The sequence below is a fragment of the Cricetulus griseus genome, chromosome 4 (assembly GCF_003668045.3).
Source record: "Cricetulus griseus strain 17A/GY chromosome 4, alternate assembly CriGri-PICRH-1.0, whole genome shotgun sequence".
NCBI classification, from domain to species: domain Eukaryota; kingdom Metazoa; phylum Chordata; class Mammalia; order Rodentia; family Cricetidae; genus Cricetulus; species Cricetulus griseus.
This window is the reverse complement of record NC_048597.1, coordinates 139803482-139823410: the sequence shown is the minus strand read 5'-3', so window position 1 is coordinate 139823410 and position 19929 is coordinate 139803482. Positions and strand designations below refer to the sequence as shown.

Here is a 19929-nt window from a genome sequence, read left to right as displayed (position 1 = left end):
GAACAGAATGTGGTAAAAGGTGGTATAGATGAGCAGCAGTGTAGAACAGCACCACAGGCCACAAGGGAGCCCATATCTGTGCCCAAATGTCCCCCGTCTATCCCAGCAAACAGCTATGCCACACCACATGACACCCTTGCCCAACTCTGAGGGACACAGACAATCCAGGTACAGTTCATCCACAGGGATCTCAAAACTCCCCTGATATGCATACAATCTGAAAACTGCCAGGGAAACAGAAGACCCCCTCAAGCCCATGCTGTTGAAGCCTCGCTCTGAGGTCTACATGTGCTGGTTCCTCCTCCCCAGATTCAGACTGAACAGGCTGAAGGAGAAGGAAGTAAACAGTTCATCTTCCCCACTTGAGGAAGTCTGTGAAGCTGGAGGCTCCAGTTCCCGGTCGGGACAGAAATGTCAGCCATGAGAAGCCCAAGAGATGTGGAAAGGAAGGGAGAGCCACTCAGCTTCTCTTCACAGCATCCCATGCCTTGGGTCCTCATCCTGGTCCATGCATTTGTGAGGTCTAGCTACCCTGAGGTTTGGGCAAGGAACTTAATTCACTGATCTGGTTTGATACCAGACATGAAAATGACCTGTACAAAATCCTAGAGAAAATATGGACAGTGGAGGCAAGGGCAGGGATGAGAGCACCTGCTCTCCTAACTGGTACCTGGGACCTCCTGGCAAGGAACAGAATAAAAACTAGACCCTACACTTCATGTGCTATTTTACAACACTGTCAAGGTTAGGAACCTAGAGAAAGACTGAAGTAAGACATGAAATCAGGGGGCACTGAGAGATACCAAAGAGAGAGTAGAGCGGGGATGGGATGATTTAAGCCCAAATCAGCATTCTAACCTCCAGGGTGGTACTATAAGGATGCACTGAGTCCTTTATAGACATCCCTAGCATCCTTAAGAACTCCATCACTGCCTGGCCCACTCGACTATCTGCAGAGCTGGCAAGTACAGATCCTAGTCTCCTTGGGCCCACCACCCACCCCAGGATGGGATGGGACTGATTTAATGGGATGGGATGGGATGGGATGGGGCAAACTGGATGCCCTACTTGGGGCAAGGGAGGGAGAAGCAGAGAGCAAAGCATGCGGGGCTGACTCACAGAGGTCCGTACCAAACTGAGAATGTCTGCTCGTAGCCTCCATCATAGCCTGGCTCCCAGGACACATTGGCAGTTGTCATGGAGACCTGGACCCGGACACTGCCTGGGGCATGGGGACTGGTGCCTGGAGACCAAGGAAGACAGCTCAGACCAAAAGAAGCTGAGCCTATTTGCTCATTCCCATCATCTTGCAGGAGATCCAGGAGAGGTCAAAGCATGTAGTACCAAGAAGCGCCAGCAGCCAGGGCAGGATCCCAGGCCCACTTTGGCCCTGCTGGAGTCAGAAAGAAAAGCCCACCCACTACAAAGCCTAGCATCACCAGCAGGAACATGGGCCAGAGGAAAAACAGAATCTTTCTCATCCTGACCAAATTCCCATGCATCTTGTGAACTAAAAACCATTCCCTTGACATCCTGGGAAACCCAAAAATCACATCTCCTTAATCTCTAGCTACAAGAGATGGCCATGTCCCACACAACAGACAACAGTGGCCCAGGTATAAAGTCAGCACCAACCAGGTAGGAAGGATATAACTCTGAGCAGAAGCTCCCTGGCTAGGTTGTGAATGACAAAATGCAGACCACTTTATTCTGCCTAAACTAGCAGAAAAATACTGTATTGGCTTTGAGTACAACTGTAACTGTCAAGCCCCAAAGGGGCAGGGTACACATAGGCTGACATGTCCTGAGTAATCAGAACAAGGAGTATTAGTCACTTCCTCCTGCCCCAGGCTACGGACACCAGCCCTGTCCCCAGGCAGCTCAGGGCCTGGCTAAGGAGCCACATCTGATTCTCACTCTTTCTACTCCAGTTTCCACAGGCCTGCCCTCCCCAAGACAGGACAAACAAATGTGGATCCTGACCCTCCCTGCCAGAATCCCCTGAGGCCAAGGGTTTCAGGTTGTAGTCCTTAGTCTGACTTAGGAAAGACACCTGCAGAGTGAGAAAAGTCACCCCAGATGGCCTACCCAAGCACGTACCGATGACAGTGAGGTGGGTGCTGGCAGTGATGCTTGTGACCACATTGGTGGCAACACATTCCCACTCCCCGTGGTCCTCCTTACTCAGGGCACGAAACTGGAGACTCCCGCTGGGCAGGGCGTTGTGCTTGCTTCTGCTGGGTTTCCCTACCTTAGCCAAACAAGGAGCAGGGAAGAGGATGGGAGCAGGGATTCAGGTTAAGGGATGAGCGCTTACAACTCAGGAGTCTGAAGAGGATGAAGATGGGGTTGCAATTCCTGAGCCCATTGCCAACACCCCACCACTATCCACTAATGTTGCCTCTCCTCCTAACATCTGGCCTGTCCACACAGGTCCAAGCAGAACCATCACTGGATCTTCCCTGCCTCCCCCACAGTGCAAGAGTGTCAAAGCCCAGGTACCTTCCTCCAGGTGATGACAGGGAAAGGGTCCCCTGCAGCTGCACAGGGGATGAGCAGCTCCCGGCCGGCCTCCTGCCTGTACTCCCAGCCTGGTAGCACCGTGAAATACGGGGGGTCCTAATGGAAGCCCAGAGACAGGTGTGAAAGGTTGCCCACAGGAAGACTGCCCACCACAGGGGCCATGCACAGTCCTGGAGACTCACCTTCAGGACAAGCCGTGCAGGGGCAGACTGGCCCATAGTCCCCAAGGTGTTGTAAGGCACACAGGTGTAAGTGCCAAGAGCCTCCTCTGTGGCCTCTTCAATTCTAATAGAGCCATCATCCATCAAGGTCCAACCCAAGTTCTGCCAGACATAGATAAGAGAGCAGGGAACCATGGTCAGGACACAGGCGCTGCACCCCAACCACTTCCAGGCAGGGTTTGAGCTGGGCTAGACCAAGTCTAGGACAGAATAGCAGTTCATCTGGCACTGGCATCCCCTGTGGGCATGGACTGCAGCCAAACTCCTGCCAGATCATTGCTCTTTGTTTTCCTAGGCTTTTTAGGAGGAGTGGGCTGGCAGAGAACCAGAGCCCAGAGGCAGCATCTCTATTGTCAGAAGGATGCTCCTCATTCCAAGTCCCAACGTGCATCCCACTCGTACCTTCTCTACTTGCAGTGGCCGGCCATCCTTATTCCACTTCACCACAGTAGCAGGTGGCTCTGCATCTACAGGACAGCGGATATAGCCATGGATTCCCACGGGCACATAAATGACAGGGGGCATGTTGAGGACACGGGCTGGGTCTGTGAAAGGGGTGGTTTGAGAAGCCATATGAGCAATCAAAGCAGAGGGTGAGCCAGTGCACACTCCCGAGGCCTACAAAAGAACCTTTACAACTACTACTTCAGATTCCCAACGTTCAACACAGTGCTAGGAGCTAGGGCCACCAACAAGCCCACTTCTCTGGCACTTACAGCCTAGGGGCCACACACAACAGGCTCACACTTCTTTCATCTGACCAACTTACTATGCTTTTAAGAACCTTGGGATGCTCAAGAATGAGTGGAGGCTAAGACCCAGCAATACCACTGTCGGGCATATACCCAAAGGATGCACACTCACACCACAAGGACACTTGCTCAACTATGTTCATAGCAGCATTATTCTTAATAGCCATAACCTGGAATCAACCTAGATGCTCCTCAACTGAAGAATGGATAAGGAAAATGTGGTACACTTACACAATGGAATATTACTCAGTGATAAAATAATAATTAAAAAAAAGTGGTATCTTGAAAGTTGCAGGCAAATGGATGGAACTAGAGAGTGCCATCCTGAGTGAAGTAACCCAGACCCAGAAAGACAAACACGATATGTGCATTCAAAGGCACATTTTAAATGACCCTAGTCTTCAGAACTTGGAAATGGCTCTCACCAGACTTTACCCCAGCCCTGCCAAGCCAACAATGACCATGCACTTCTCCAATTACTTTGTATCCTGACATTTCTCCAGAGTAAGCAGTTAATTACTTCATATCCTAAACCAAAAGAGCAATGTCACTTCTATGTGCAATATTGCCCAAAGCATAATGGTTGGAATTCCTCCTGCAGAACATCTGGCCTCCCTTGGCTTCAGTATCCCACTTGACTCTGCAGTTAAAGGTAAAGTCCACCATGGCGCCAGAACAGATAGTGAGAGGCCCGGTAGTCCTGTGCTGAAAGTTTAGTTACATCTTCTCATTTCTCCCCAAGACCCCTGGGGCTACAAAGGAGAAAGATCCAGAGCCAGGAAGGCTGTGATGAATGAGCTGGTTGGTGCCTTTTAAGCATTCTGAGCTCTTCTGAGGAGAGCCTTACATAAATACCAGGCCAAGTTATATATTTAGATGTAGCTTCCTACTTTTGTATGATAGTCTTTTTTTTATTCCTCCAAGGTTTTCAAAGGGTTTATGAATGGGAAATACTCTGAGCACTGCTCTTTAGCAGAAATAAAGATTCTTGTCTCACCCACCTATAAATCTCAACTCCCTGGATTCCCTTTGAAGGGAGGAAGGGGGTAAAAAGGGACAAGTGGGAGTGGGTGGTGATGGTGGTGCTGAGGAGAGCCAGGGAAACCAAAATTCCTCTGCAATAGAATAGTGGCCCACAGCTCCAAGGATGGAGCCTTCATCTTGGTTGGTTTGGCATCCTTCTGAAGGCTGAACCCTGTTGGCTTGCTCACTCCTGCATCACTGCCACCTTCTAGCTCATGTGGCACTGCCTGCATCCAGCCCAGAGTAAGATACACACCTGCAAAATGAAGCAGCCCCTTCCTGTAGTCCCCAGGGGACTGCATGAGCACATGCAGTCCCTGCTTTTCCTACTATAGGTCTAGGGGGATACACCCAGTGTCCTGGGCTTCCCAACTCATAAAAGTCTAGAACTTGCACCATAGCATGCTATAAATCCTTATGAGTTGTCAGCAGTGCAAGAGAATGAGGCCTTTGCTTCTACCAGCAAAGTCATCCCACAGAAATGAGAAAACACATACCATTGAAGAGTGAGGTGGGACACAGCAAACCCAATAGAGCTTTACCGCTGTGAACTTGCCTGTTCAACATGCAAACACTCAGACCTATGCAGCCATGGGGGTGGATGGCTCCCAAGGCCACCAATTGTTCCTCTAGCTGTCCTCAGCTTAGAGGCTGACTTAGATCACCATGTTACATTGTTCACTCCTGCCACTCCATGTCCTAGAGTGTATATAATTCTGTCACAGCAGCATTCTAATAATGGAGGTCTGTCACCTATAGCAACAACCTGCAGCCTTTGTTGCCTGAGTAACAAGGCCATCCATGAGGCAAAAGGAAGATATTAATCTTCATTACCTATCTTCCCATCTCACTCTGTCACAATGTCCAGCTTGTCATGAGATTGGAAAGTAACCCAAGGCGCCCAAGTACTAATACTAGGTAGGATCTAGGGCTCACACAGAAGCCCTCTGTGGGTCTGGCAGAACAGCATCCCATTGATTAGAATCTCACAGCCCTAAAATAGAGGGACTATGTAGTCAGAAGGGAGCCAGGTATAGAAGCAGAGTACAACCAGCAGAGAAACTAATTCTTCTGTAAATGGAGTTCTTAATTGGTCTAATTAATAAAATCCCAGGATCAGATATGGAGAAAAACGCTGAGAGATCAGAGAGAAGGAGCAAGCCACAGCCACGCCTTACCTAGCATCTCAGCTGACAAGTTCCTCTTTCTGCCTGCTTATATCCTGTTTCTGTTCAGTTACCTCACTTCCTGTCTGTCTGTACAGACCTCCAGACCTCTATGGTTAGCTAGTGCAAGCTCCATTCTCTGACCCTCAGACAGGCTTTATTTGTACAAGCAAGATATCACCACATATCCCCTTTTATCTCTAAAATTTTAAAAAGGTTATAACTAATATAAGAAAAACTATATACAATAACTATAATAACTATATATGATATATAGAGACAAATGTATATCAACAATGTCTAGTCAATTAGCATTTGACAAATTCAGAGAAAGTACTCCCTTATCTATTCTGTCTTGATGAGTCCAAAGTCTTGTGCCTAATTTACTTTCTATTCTAATTTGCATTATCAAATTATCTTTTAATGTCTTTCAAACCTATTACACTTAACACAACTTTAGTGAGTTCCTTTACTGAGTCTGGTAAACAAGGAAAACTATAACTATACTATCTAGTCTTCAACTCCCTCAGAGATCCAAGGAAATAATATTAACTGAGTAAACAGGAAGTGCGAGCAAGTGACTTCCAAAAAAATGTGAGATGACAGAAACAGCTGGCTGCCTGGAGAGTCACCCAAGGTTGCTCTGCAATGATACACAGATTAATAGAAATGGGTTAATAATTAAGAGAGAGCTAGCCAATAAGAAGCCTGAGTCATCGGCCAAACAATTTATAATTAATGTAAGCCTCTGTGTGTTTATTTGGGACTAAACAGCCATGAGACTTGGCAGGACAGAAATTTCCATCTACACCCTTCTCCCTCAGACAACTAGGAAAATGTGTCCAGTAGCAACTAGCTCAAGGTCCAGGTATAAACTAGTACTCAATAACACAAGGACTACCATACTGAATGGCAAAAGCTCAGGTCTGTTTATCCTTGAACATGACCTAATTTTGAATCAATGAATTGGGTGACACCAAGTGATGACCAGCCAGCCCACAGACATCCTCTGCCAGGATCAGTTCATTCTATTGGCCAGACTGGTCATGGCCTCCTCTAGAGGAGGACCAGTCCTCCTTCAGGTGTTCCTCTAGTCCTCAGAAACATGCTGGGTCTTCAACTTCCAATGTAGTTAGTGCAGCTTGCACCTACTAGAATGCCCAGAACACCCTCCCTCAGCCCTACTCACACTGCACAGTCAGGTATGCTGACGCAGAGGGGGAGCGCCCCAGGCTGTTGCTAGGGACACAGGTATACTTTCCAGCATCCTCTGGCTTCACTCGGAAGATGATCAGTGTCCCATCAATCAGTATCCGCACCCTTAGCTTCAGGTCACTGAAAAACAATGACAAGCAGGCAAGGGGAAGAGGGATGTTGGCAGAAATACAAGCAAGGTAGCAATGAGTCCCTTTACCTCCCCTAGAGGCAGCAAGGAAACTTTGGGTTCCCAAGCACTTCCAGGGCCCCTCTCTCAAGGCAGTGGTCTGTGGGGACCCATGTGAGAGGTTTAGAGTAGGGCGCTACTCACTTCTGGAAGTAGACGTTCTCATCCTGCCAGTACCAGGTGTAGGTGAGGTTGCCGGGATACGCCTCTGCCCTGCAGGTAAGCAGAGCATCCTGGGAGATGTTGACGGTGATGTTCTCAGGAGGGGAAACGATGAAGGGAGGCCCTGGAGAGAACAGGGAATAAACATCACCTCTCCTGATTGGGAGGGCTGCCATGCCAGGCCTCCCAGGAAGCTCTGGGATGCTCAAGACAGGGTGTCCAGCCAGCAGGGCCCAGGCAGTCATCGTGGAAATGCTTCCAGCTACTTGGAGGCTCAGGTACCCTTCAGTACCACATCTGCAGTGGCTCCATGATTTCCAGACTAGCCATTTATAGCCTCATATACCTTTCTTGCCCAGCTCTCTCCAACACAGCTCAGGCTAGAAGGGATGAGGCCTGATTATCTCTGAAGTAGACAGAACCTTGTACTATTCTCCAGTCAGAGGTTCAAGCCACTCAGGAAAGGAGTCTGGGGAGCAGAGAGGCAAAATCCACCAAGCATTGGGACTGGTAAGCCAGACCTCAGCAGAGCTGGGCTTTGGCCCTCCCTTGGAGTGGTATTGTTGCTTTCCACCATCTGCCTCAACTCCTGCTCAGCCCTCAGAAGCCAAAGGAGAGAATGTCACCACCAACTAGACACAACTGCCCTTAATTCCCACTGTGACTCCAGCATGCAGAGACCCCCTACTGGCACCCTTCCCATCCTGAGTAGTGAATGCTCAGCCCCTTTCAGGATACTCTGGGGCCAAAAAGACAGGCCAGCATCTCAAAGCAGACTACAGAACCCAGCTTTACTCAAAATCCCTGGTGTTGTTTAAATGTCAGGTGCTTTAGATTACTGTCCTATCTTTACATATTGATGATGTCACTGATGGATAGATGACCCAAGGGTGTCTCCTCTCTGAGGAAGGTGGAGACATAGCAGGAATGCACTCTCAGAAACAGCTCAGCACAGTCCCTGTCTCCTTGCTACACCATTTCCAAGCTGACCAGGGTGGGAGACAGGATAAATGATATATGTGAGACAGTCCCCCCCCCCCCAGGTCCTCTACTGTCCCCAGTTGGGCAGGCTACACCCTGAGAAAATATTCTCCATGGTTCAGCAGGCCTGGAGGCCTCCTAAAGTTCCAGAGACAGGGGCTGAAAAAGTCTCCCTACCTTGAACAAGCAGATGAGTTGTGTGCACAGCCTCACCCTGGATGCTGTATGCTCGGCAGGTATAGGCACCTCTGTCTTCCCGACTGACTGATGTCACCGTCAGGCTACCGTCACTCACCTAGGAGCACAGAAAGAACCTAACATCACCTGTTGGCCTCACCAACATGTCTCTTAAGCAAAGAGAAGAGCTCCGAGAAGCTGGAAATGGCCTCAGCGGCTCATATTCAGGGGCAGCCAGGGACAAGGCCCTCCTCATTCATCTCCCTCCTAAGGGCAGCAGAATGCTCACAGTCAAGTCAGACCATTAGCTTGCCTGCCTCTACTCTGGGCCTGTACACATAACATCAGTGGTCAGCTGCCTTAGATGGGAGATTGGCAGGGAGAGAGGATGAGGAAGGGTGGTTTTGGTACCCAGGTGAGAGCTGCACTCACCTGGTACTTTCCACTAGCACCGAGGAGGGTCCCTTCCTTGAGCCAGGTGACGATGGGCTTAGGGTTCCCAAAAGCTGTACAAGTCATGGTAATACTTCCCCCTTCCTTGGCCTCAATGTACTGGGGGGGTGTTTCTGTAAAGGTGGGAGGGGCTGCAAAGAACACCAGGAAAGTGAGAGATGGACTCCATCCACCAGTGCTTAGAACTCTGAAGTATGCAAGGAACAAAAACAGTGCATAAACTTCTACCTCCTATAATACATCATGGAGGTGGCATGGCCTAGGACCTAAAGATTATGTGAGGGTATCCTCCCCAATGCTCTGAAAGTACGATTAACACTCCATCCTGTTTGGATTATGGGCTTTTAAGAGACTCAGCACCCTTTGTCTGACCCTGCCTCCAGAGACAATCTGGTCAACTTTGACCTACTCTCAGTCTGGCTATCTCCAAATTCTATACTTATCCGGCTGAACTTAGCTACTACCCAGTAAAGTATTTAAGAACACCTACTATTGGGAAGCTGATGTGTTCAGTGCTAGGAACATGACAAACAAGACTGAAGAATCTCACACCTCCCTTCAAGATAATCATGATACACAGGGTCTCCCACTCCACCAAGCCCATTCATCCACAGGAGATTTCTTGATTGAATCCCATCAAGGCCTAATACAGGTCCCAGGCTAAAGGATGCACAATCTTACTTTTACCTCATTCCACAGGCAGGGAACAATCTCCCACCTGTCTACCTCCTCCTCTTTGGCTCCTGTGGATAAAGATGAGTAGTGAATTCCACAGGCTACTACGTTCTTAATTCCCCCCTGATTACATGAGGTTATCCTCTCCTGTGCACTGACGGTATGATTAACACTCCATCCTGTTTGGATAATCGGCTTTTAAGAAACTCAGCATCCTTTGCCTGAGCTGCTTGCAGAGACAATCTGGTCAACTTTGACCTCTCAGACTATTGGTTCCATGCTCTTCCAAAATGGCTATTCTGAATACTAGCACCAAAACCATCCTGGGTTCCTCTCAAGGATCCAAGTTCAAATACTAGCCTACCATATAATCCCAGACAGGTTCCTCAAGACTCTCTGGGCTTTCTCTAAATCCTCCAACCTCCAGAACTGATGTAGGTGATTAAAAAAAAAAAGATAAGGTTTATGAAATATCTTGTGTAAAATGCAGACAAATGCTTACAGCAAACTCTGATTGCTCTGCCATCACTACTGCCATCATCACACCTGGGAGCTGTAGTCTGAAGACAAAGGAAGAGCTTCAGAAAGACTGCTTCCCCCTCTACATAGTTGTGCACCAAGAGTCAGTCAGAGTGCTGGATTGGGTCCTGCCTACACTAGCTGCATCTCCTGGACATGCTCTCTGGCAGACTCTAACAACTCTGGCTCTCTGTGTCTCCTCTGCAGCAAGAAAGCCAACCTCAAGACCATCACTTGCAGAGCTCTTGCTCAGCCTGCAACTCTATATTCAGATCCCATTTCATTGCTTCATGTGAGCAGGTGCCTTTTCCTAGTGCCACTGAATACTCAAATCTCCTGTGGCTCCTGGATGTACAGTGCTCAACAAACATTTCGTGAATGGAAAAATGAATGAAATAAGTAACTGAATGAAGACCTACAACACACATGTCTATAGTTCAATACAAATGCAAGTACATACATCCTCTTGGAAGCAAGACCAAGCAGGACCACGTTGGCCTCGAATCTCCAACACCTATAACTTAGGTGGGGACACAGGACACTTGGAGCTACAGGATGAATAAAGAAGGACATTGCATCACATAAAACATACATTCCCAAGAAACACGGTGCGCAGCCAATGTTCAGAAAGACACTAAAAGCAATGGTGACAGGGACCTTCCCAAGTCCTTGTCAAGGTGTCCTGAGACTCCAGCCTCCAGGCACTGAGAATGTGTGCTCATACCAGAGCCTACATTCACCCAGCCTGCCCCTGAAATTCAGTTAACTCAACCACAGCCTCTATTACCTCTGGTGTCAAGCTTAAAAGAAAAGATAATAAATTAAATTATGTCCTGAAGTGACAAATTAATTACTAATTACATAATTACTTTATTATTTAGGTGCTAATCAGGAAAGTACTTTGAACAATTTCAAGTTTTCAGGAAAATAATGGTTTGACTCTCAATTATTTACTGAATTAGGTGTTAGCTTGCCAGCTGCATTTCCAGGCTTAATTCCTCTTGCGAGTGCCCTATAATTAATAGTGCAGGTTGGAAATAAGCTGGCCTCTCCTCCAACCCATATACTAGACCTAAAGCAAAACTCGGCTTGGGCTTCAGAGGTATTTTACATGTGATAAAGAATAATTGGGATTGTTTTCACCCAATAAGTCTTCAAAGAAACACAGGAGGCAAATGAGACAATTTATCGTAACTCTTATTTTTATCCTGGCCATTTCTTATCTCCAAAGGCACCCCTATCACAAGACGCCTGACACTATACATTCTGCTCTAGATGTGACAAAAGGCTGGCATCCACTTCTTTCTGTCCAGAATGCAAATATTTACACAGGAAGAAATTTTGGAAGAGAAGAAATGGGGGCTTTGGTGGGAGCTCTCTTTCATGGAGGATGCTGCTCTGCTCTGAATCTTCCTGGCCTGCTCCTGGGTGATAGTGAACTGCACATGAAGGCCTGGTAGCTCCGCCTCAGGGCTCCTCCCAGCACTTGCACGTCACAGCCTGCCTGCACTGCTTAACTGCGGTGCTCTCCTCCTTTGGGCTCCCAAATGCCCAGAAGTCCTATAGGGAAGGACCTTGCCCATTTCACTCCCTGCTCTTGCCTAAGGTCCTCCCTGGCCAGGTTTCTGCAGAGGCCATGTCCTCAGAGGCTCTTCCTCCTTTGTGCTCCAGAAAGTACAAGGCAATCATTGCTTGACATGACTGGAAGCCTTAAACACCAGGATTGGGTCATGTCCCCTGCCACAGAGAAATATTCCACATTGGGAAATATGTCTTGAATGGATAACTTTTGGTAGATTGGCAAAGACTTTTAAAGGACTGTAGTCCTAGGTGCCTTCTAGCTAGCTATCCCTACCACCCACATTTTGATCTGCTTGCACTTTCCCCGCTGTGAAAAATGTGGCTGCTCTCTTGCCCATTGCTGCCCTCAGATGATTAGTGCTCAAGACACCATCTCACACAGCAAGCAGTCCACTGATTCTTGCAACATCCTGCAAACAGACTCTTTCTGAGGAAACGGAAACCCAGAGAGGTGATTTAACTGGCCACAATGACTTAATATGCAATGGGCTCAAAAAATAAGCCATATCTTTGGCATGTCTTGATCCACATCTATTCCACCCTGAGAAACTAGAAATGCCTGAATAATCAACTCACGCAAACAAAGACAATCTCCAGCAGAACATAAGTTTCCTACAACTCTACCTTCCTAAACATGAATCTTGGCTACAGAGCTAGTGTTTGGGTTCCTGGAATAGATACTATCAATCAGGATGATGTGAGAGCTAGGCCATGCCTCAGGGTGGATTCAGGCAGTAAGAAAAGGCACAGGGCAGGTGGGGGTGGGAGGAGATGATGCCTAATCTTCTGACTTGGTGTTCAATCATGAAAGCCCAGAGCAGCAAATCTACCTTCTGAGTTACGATCTGCTTTGTGTCCCTGGTGAGAGGAGATTGCCCTGTGGACATAAGTGGCTCAGATGGTCACAAGAAAGCTGCTTGCTGCTGGAGACATCCACACAAGGTTTAAAATCTGCCTTCAACAGCAGGAACTAACAACACCTAGTGACTGTTCTGCCTCTGACCTTGAGTCACCAACTTTAAAGTGTCCTGCATTATAGGCCAACACTCCTGCTAAAATAATCTCTTCTGGGACTGAGAACATAACTTTGGCAAAGTGCATACCTGGCCTGCACAAGGCCCTGGGTTTGATTTCCAACACTGAAAAAAAAATATCTCTTAAGAAAAACCTAAAATACTCTCTGTTCTCCGCAGACTCTGGACAGGATCCGAACCCCAGGCAGAGTATGAGTCTCGCAGAACCCCACTAGGAATGGGAGAGAGAACAACTCTTCAAGGCAGAACCATCTCAAGAGAAATTTCTAATTTAGGAGCATCAATTCTCAGGGCCATAGCATCTATATTCCCAGATACATGTATGCTATTAAAACCTCATCCTATATGGAGACCTTAAAACTCAGTCCCTCAGACCATCGCCATTGTGGATCCAGGACACCCCAGTCTAGACCAGCCCTGGAGCTCAGCAAGCTCATCCAGGCCTCCTTGCCCGAGTCAGATACTTGAAAAGCATCTGTGCATAGCACAATTCATTTAACATGAGCTATAAATAACTGACAGCCATTAAAACAGTTCTTCTTCCCAGGATTCTCACATTTTATTAGCTGGCAAACCCTGTTCAAGCAGGAAAAGGGTCTGGGTTTACTCAACATCATTTACCCATCACCCGGTGCGGGGCTAGTAACATAACAGACCCTTAGTACTTATTACCCAAATAAACCCTCTTAACAAGGACTAAGTGAGCAACCTGAAAGAGCCATGCTGAGATTCAAGGAACTCTACCTGAGAAAAGGCATTCCCTGGGCTAACAAAGTCATCCGAGGCTGACACCAATACTGACCAATTCAAACCTCCTGATGCTCAGAAGCAAATTCAAGCCTTCCTGGGAGGAACTCTGATGCCATCCTGCACATGGGGAACCTTTTGCTATTGACCCATGAATTCCAGGAACACATCTGAAGGGTGTAAAGAAGATGTGAACCAAGATCTTATGGGGCTGGGGGCTTACTGGGGCTCCTCTTAGTAGAGTCACTTCCTCCAGATTAGGCCCGGAGGCCATCTTCCTTGGCCATTCCAAGGAAGAAACGTTGACGCACCGTTAATGGTGAGATGGACCCAGCTGCCGTTGTGGAATGTGTCATACTGCTGGTCCAGCATAAGGACTTTGCATTCGTACCAGCCCTGGTCCTCTGAGCGCACTTGCTCCAGCCGCAGAGATGCTTTGTCATGAAGACTGGCCCGGCCTGGGGGGGACATAGTGAACAAAACCCAGTGAGCCATAAGGCTGAGCCATCAGCTCTCCCACTCCCCCACTAAAGGCAAAGGGACCCTTCATAGCCTTCAGACACTTCCACGCCCATGACCCAAAATAGCACTCAGCAGCTACCACAGGCAACAGGTAATGAGAACAAAGGTAAACTGCCTTGACTATGCACCGCTGCCTCTCCCCCAATGGCCCTGCACCAGTCTATAAGGGCAACTTGCTGTGTGTGGCACTGACAATAGCCTCTGCTCCTTAAAAATGTACCCATTCTTTTGGAGATCTGGGACAAAAGAAAGGCATGGTGGATGCAGAGATGAGAAAAAGAAAGATACAGAAAAGGACAGACTGGGGTTGCCCAGCAAACCCACAATATCTTCGTCCCTGCTGGATGCTCAGAACTTGTCTGACCCAGCTTCCTTCTGTCTGGCTTCCCTAAGAAGCAGAGGGGAGGCAGGCCAGGGCCAGATGTTTGGGTCCTTTCCACTCCTGCTACCAGTACAAAGACCACATATGCCCCCAAAGGCCAGCCTAGAAGGGGAAGGCAAGGCAAGGGTTGGCGGTTCTTTCTTAACCACCTCTGTGACACATAGGGCATAGCAGAGTCCCTGCCCACACTGCAGTGGGCAAAGCAGCCCAGGGGCCCCGCTTGCCCCACTTCCACTCCAGCCCACATTCATCCAAACCAAAACCACAGCTTCCTCTGCTCGCCTCCCCACCTTGGAGTCAAGCCTTCCTTGTAGGAACTCTGATGCCACCCTGCCTTAAAAGACTATCAAAGTTAATCCTGGCCAAAAGGAAGGTGGAGGACATAGGCTCAGAAGAAAGCCAAACAGCAAAAGGCCTAGCACGTGACACAGGCCTATAATCCCTGCTACTCAAGAGGCTAAGGTGGGAGGATAGTGAGCTAGGAGCCAGAATGGGCAACTTAGTGAGACCCTGAGTCACAGAGAAGTTGGGTGGAGTTCAAGAGTATAGCACTTGCTTGGAAGTGCAATGCTTTGAGTTCCCTTGCCAGCATGGGAAGGAAGGAGAAATGGAGGGATAGAAGGAGGAAAGGAAGGAAGACAGAGAGGGAAGGAGGGAGGGAGGGAGGGAAGGAGGGAGGAGAGGAGGGAGGGAAGGAGAGAGAGAGGAGGGAGGGAGAGAGAGGGAAGGAGAGAGAGAGGGAGGGAGGGAGAGAGGAGGGAGAGGGAGGGAGGGAGGGAGGAAGGGAGGGAGGGAGGGAGGAAGAGGAGGAGGAGGAGGAAGGAAGGGAAGGAAAAGAATGGATGCATCCTCAGAGAAGGTAATTCAGACCTCAGAAGCCACAGAAAAAGAAAGGCAAAGGCAGGGTCCTGCCTGTCTCCTCACTTTCTTTCAGCTCCAGCACACATTCACACTCACAGACATACACACGAACACACCCTGCACCCTCTTCACTGGCGGGCTGGCGGGCAGGCAGCAGCAGTGAGTCACAGGGAGACCACGCTGGCAGAATAATTACAGAGCAACACATAAATGGGGCCAGGGAATGGAAGGGAGGGTAGTGGCAGAGGAGGTGAGATCTGGTGTCTGCCAGGGCCACAGACAGCAGACAGTGGAGATGCACACCAGGCTCGGGATAGGACACCCAACTTCAAAGACAGGACAGTGGGTCATACAGACAGCAGGTCCTGCAGCCTAGCACCATACCTGGCAAGGGATGGAGCTGTCTGAATCCCTTCCTCCCTCTACTCCTCACTTCCTCCCAGGGGGGGCCTCTTTCTAGCTTGCCCTGGACTCCTGGCCTCTCATTATAACCCCAGGCTGTACAGACAGGCTTCATGTCTGCCTCACCTCCCACCTCTTCTCCTAGAGAGCAGAGAGTAGAGAGAGAAGGCAAAGGTCAAAGACCATGAGAAACAGAGATGATAGAACCAGTCAAGAAAAAGGCCAGAAGTGTCAGAAATAAAAATGAAGAGTACCTGGGACTTCGTGGATACCACTGAGTCCTGGGAGGAAGGCTCAACACAGCCAGGACCTAGAGGGTGGTGGAGACAAAGAGGGGACAGCCCTCGTCACTTACACCTTACCTGCATACTCAGGGTCCACGTGTGGGGGATAGTAGCCAAACTTGATGAAGATAGGGATGGGGACCCCAAACTTGAACCACTCTACAACATAGGGTGGGGGCTGTCCCGTCACTGGGTGGATTACGTCGCATCTCAGGACAACACCCTCACCGGCTCGAGCAGTCACAAACTCGGGCTCCTCTCGCAGGCCGTGGGCACCTAACAAGGACAGCCAAGGTGACACATGAGGAATTGGCAAAAAAAAGATCCTGCTCCTACAGTTCATGCTGATATCCAACCCTCCCTCCCCACTTCTGGATCTGCGCCTTCCCTTCCCCAAGGGTCCCCAGTGCACCCTGGACACCCACCTCTTTTGCATACCTCCCTCTGCCCTGAGGACATTCAAGCTTTTCTGTATAGCTTTGGAAGAAGAGTCTTGCAACCAAGACTTCCTATCGTAGGCCCAAAAAAGCAGCAGGCATAATAATGCCTGGCTTTCCTTCCTCAGGTAACTACTCCTGCCCTGTGAAGTGGTATCCAGCAGGAGCTATAGACACGGGGAACAAGGGACCTTCAGCCCTGGGTGCCCTGCCCCGCTGTAGTCCTTATGAACATTCAGCATTCTTTTTGAAGCAAGGCACTTCCCACTGGAGCCTGGTGGGCGAAGGCAGAGCCAGCCTCCTCCTCTGCCCCACCCCCCAGCTCAGCCTGGTGTTACAGCACTAAACAAGAGGGCTCCATACAGGAGCGGGGAATCCCTAACAAGCTAAGGAGGCTGCTTGGCAACACCAGAGGGAAAGCCCCACGGGCCTGAGCGGCCTCTCCAGCCCCTCCTCCAACCCACTGCGCCAGCCTTGCTGCAGAGGGGAGCAGGAGGCACTGCAGCCATCCAATTTCCAGGCCTTGAATCTATTAGACTCTCCCAGTAGCCCCAGACATCACCATTAAGGGAGGAAGACGATGGTAACAAAGGAGGGGGCACTGGAGCAGCCCCCTGTCTTTCACAGGGGACATCAAAATCAGAGAGCTAGAGAGGGCACACCCATTGGGGTAGAGGGTAAGGGACGGAAATAGGCAAGAGAGGACTTGACCCTATCCAAACTGCAAGCTTGAGGAGCCAGGAAAGAGGTTAACTCTGGGCACATTGCCTACACATCAGAGCAAACAAAACCTGAAGTCCACCTCCAGCACCCTTCTCACACCAGGAAGGGAGAGGGAGATGACAAGGTCACCTTGATCTTTTCTTCCAATGAGAAGGACAGCCTCACCCCTGCCTCCTTTCAGCTGCCCAGGACTCCCAAGCTAACCACACACTTTCCCCTACACCACTGGGCAAGCCCAGCTCTCTCCAGGGCAGTACCAAGGACAGCAGCCACCAACGGGAGGCTTCCAGCCAGATGCCTGTTGGGCCCTCCCACCCAAAGACGCCTGCTGGAGAGCAAGGTGCTTTCTCTGACCACCTCAGCTCTTTCTGCACCTCTGGCCCCGTGAGCTCGTGCCTCTGTCTTTTCTTCATATCTGTGTGTCTAGCTGTGTGTATGTGTGTGTTTCCTGATCACTGTCCACCTCTCTGTACTCTGTACCAGCTTCTCTCCTTGCTCTAGGTCTTGCTTTTCTCTTTCTGACTCCTATGGGTATCTGTCTTTGTCTCTTTTTGGCGTTGGTGTGTGCATGTGTATTTGTGTATTGTGTACCCCTGTTTGTCTGTCTGTCTGTCTGTCTGTCTGTCTCCTGCTTCTTCCTCATGTCTCTATGTCAATGCCTCCATCTCTGTTTCTTTCTTACTCCCACTCTATGTGGGTGATTCTGTCTACCTGGCTCTCTCTCTCTCTCTCTCTCTCTCTCTCTCTCTCTCTCTCTCTCTCTCTCTCTCGTGTGTGTGTGTGTGTGTGTGTGTGTGTGTGTGTGTGTGCTGCGGATTTCTGCTTGCCTATGACAGAAGGGGTTTTGCCTGCTTTTCAGAAATGGTGGGAAGCTTTCTTATGTGCCTGTGTGCTTCTTGTCTGTGCCTCTCCAAGGAGTCAGTGTGTGTCGCCTGTGTCTCCCTCTCCCCCCTCTTCCTCCCTCTTCTCTGCAACTTGCGGAAGGAGGAGGCAGAGAGGGAGGCAAGCCCTTTCCAGAAGCCTATTGGCTCCCGGTGACATCACTGTTTTCTAGAGAAAGAGCTAAGATCACTGAGTATTTTTGGAGCAAAGCAGAGTGTTGCACTCACCTGCCAGGGGCCCAGGCAGGTTTCCCATCCTCCCCTCCTCCAATCTGGCTGCAGGCTGTTTACAGCTCCAGGAAAGGAGAGGTCCCAGCTGTAGGGAGTGCCTCACTGCATTCCCCAACATCCCATAGGGCACCTGGGCAAAAGAGCCTACTGAATCTAGGCATACAAAGACCAGTACTGGACCAAGAGGAATGGATGGCCAGCAGGATCCATGAGTCAGAATGGGGGGGGGGGGGGTTGATGCACGTAAATGTGTATGCACATATGCAAAAACTATCTGCAGCACAGCCTGTGAGAAGATTAGGAGACAAACTACAGGACCCTGGGAAAAAAAGAAAGGATTTTTCCCAGGGCCAGGTTACCTGCAGGTGGACAAAGTGGCCGACTAAAGGTAGCGTGTTTGCCCCTAAAGTCTAAGTAGAAAAAAGAGAGCTGGGGAACACCATGAAGTCCTAATAGTCAACTTCTGCTCTGGACAATAGACTGTCAAGTCCAGGGCTCTGGAGGGCAATGCTCAGAGGTAGGTCAACTTTGGCATGGGTCCCCACAGTGCCAGCTGCTCATTTGCACCCAGCACTGCCTGGTTCTCACTGCATCTCAATAAGACAGCTTCTTCACACCTTTCTTCCCAGCCCTGGAAGGAAGGCTACAGGTTCTCACTCATGGCTTCAGCCAGTCCCTAGGCTGGGCCCTGAATCCCGAGCATGAGAGCATGAAGCACACCCTAGGTAGCAGGGCAGGCACTCTTCCACCAGCATCACTTCTCCAGAGCATCCCAACCACAGACGAGTGACTGCAAAGTGGATGCATCCCCAAGATGACACACAAGACAAAATGAGAAAAGTGTCTCTACAAGGAAGGCGAGGGGGAAGCCATGTCTCAGCCTCCACACTCAGCCCAAGCTCTCTTGGGTTTCTGAATCTCAAAATAGTCATTTTCTCTTCCTCTACATGTGTGCGCACGCGCGCGCGCACACACACACACACACACACACACACACACACACACACAGGTGTTCTTCCTTACTCTATCACCCACAGATACCTCTCTCTAGGCCTGATTTTCTCTGAGCCAAAATATGTCTAATAAACATCTCTCCAGAAAAGCTTGGTGGAAAAAAAATGAAAAAAAAAGTCATTATCCTGGCATACAGTGGGAAGAGGCCTTCAAAAAGTAGAAACTGAGAAATGAAACACAGGGCAAGCAAACCCCAGGCCAGGAGTGAAAAAGGCTCAGGGCACGAAATTGGGTTGGGGTGGGGGGACACAACACAGGACAAGAATAGATCTCATGCAACTTGGGAGACACTCCAAGACAATCCAACTTGGAAGACACTCAGGTCAGTTACCATAACAGAGACACTGGAATTCAAAGCCCTGGGAGCTAAGAGTCAGCAAAGCCTACATAAGGTAGACATATTAGTCCCCAGCAGGGCCACAGGGAACAGCTGGTAGGCAGAGGAATGAGGAAGGAGGAGGGCAAGAGAGACAATGCTTAGGAATAGTGACCACAGATCCCTCCCTTTGGAAGGGGGTGGGCATGATTAAGGAGGCTGGGAAATGTCCTAGACCCCACATGGCACTTTTCAGGAGGACAGAATATGGTCTCCTATACCTAGTAAATCTGACTCCTGAGTAACTGCCCAACCCACTTTAGGACTATGCCATCCTGGCAGGAAAGAGAGAGCAAGAGGGCAGGTGGATGAAGTGGGTCTCTACAGGTTGGCTGACCTTTTGGGAAGCCCATAGGATACAAATCTCCCATTCTCTGGGCCAGGTGGTACCCAGTGGGTAGCTGAGTCCAGAGCTGCC

General features: G+C 49.4%; 1 protein-coding gene across 1 annotated transcript in view; it reads right to left on the bottom strand.

Moving 5' to 3' along the window:
* Igsf9b (immunoglobulin superfamily member 9B) overlaps positions 1-18146 on the bottom strand; it is a 44957-nt gene extending 26811 nt beyond the window's left edge. Inside the window, exons 1-12 of the mRNA XM_035444204.1 lie at positions 18119-18146; positions 15928-16125; positions 13710-13856; positions 8822-8973; positions 8390-8507; positions 7214-7355; positions 6875-7020; positions 3147-3289; positions 2706-2846; positions 2503-2619; positions 2101-2251; positions 1132-1243 (exon numbers count right to left, since the gene is read on the bottom strand). Of these exons, the coding sequence (XP_035300095.1) occupies positions 1132-1243; positions 2101-2251; positions 2503-2619; positions 2706-2846; positions 3147-3289; positions 6875-7020; positions 7214-7355; positions 8390-8507; positions 8822-8973; positions 13710-13856; positions 15928-16125; positions 18119-18146 (1595 nt within the window). The remainder of the gene's footprint in view (positions 1-1131; positions 1244-2100; positions 2252-2502; positions 2620-2705; positions 2847-3146; positions 3290-6874; positions 7021-7213; positions 7356-8389; positions 8508-8821; positions 8974-13709; positions 13857-15927; positions 16126-18118) is intronic.
* Positions 18147-19929: the final 1783 nt, after the last annotated feature.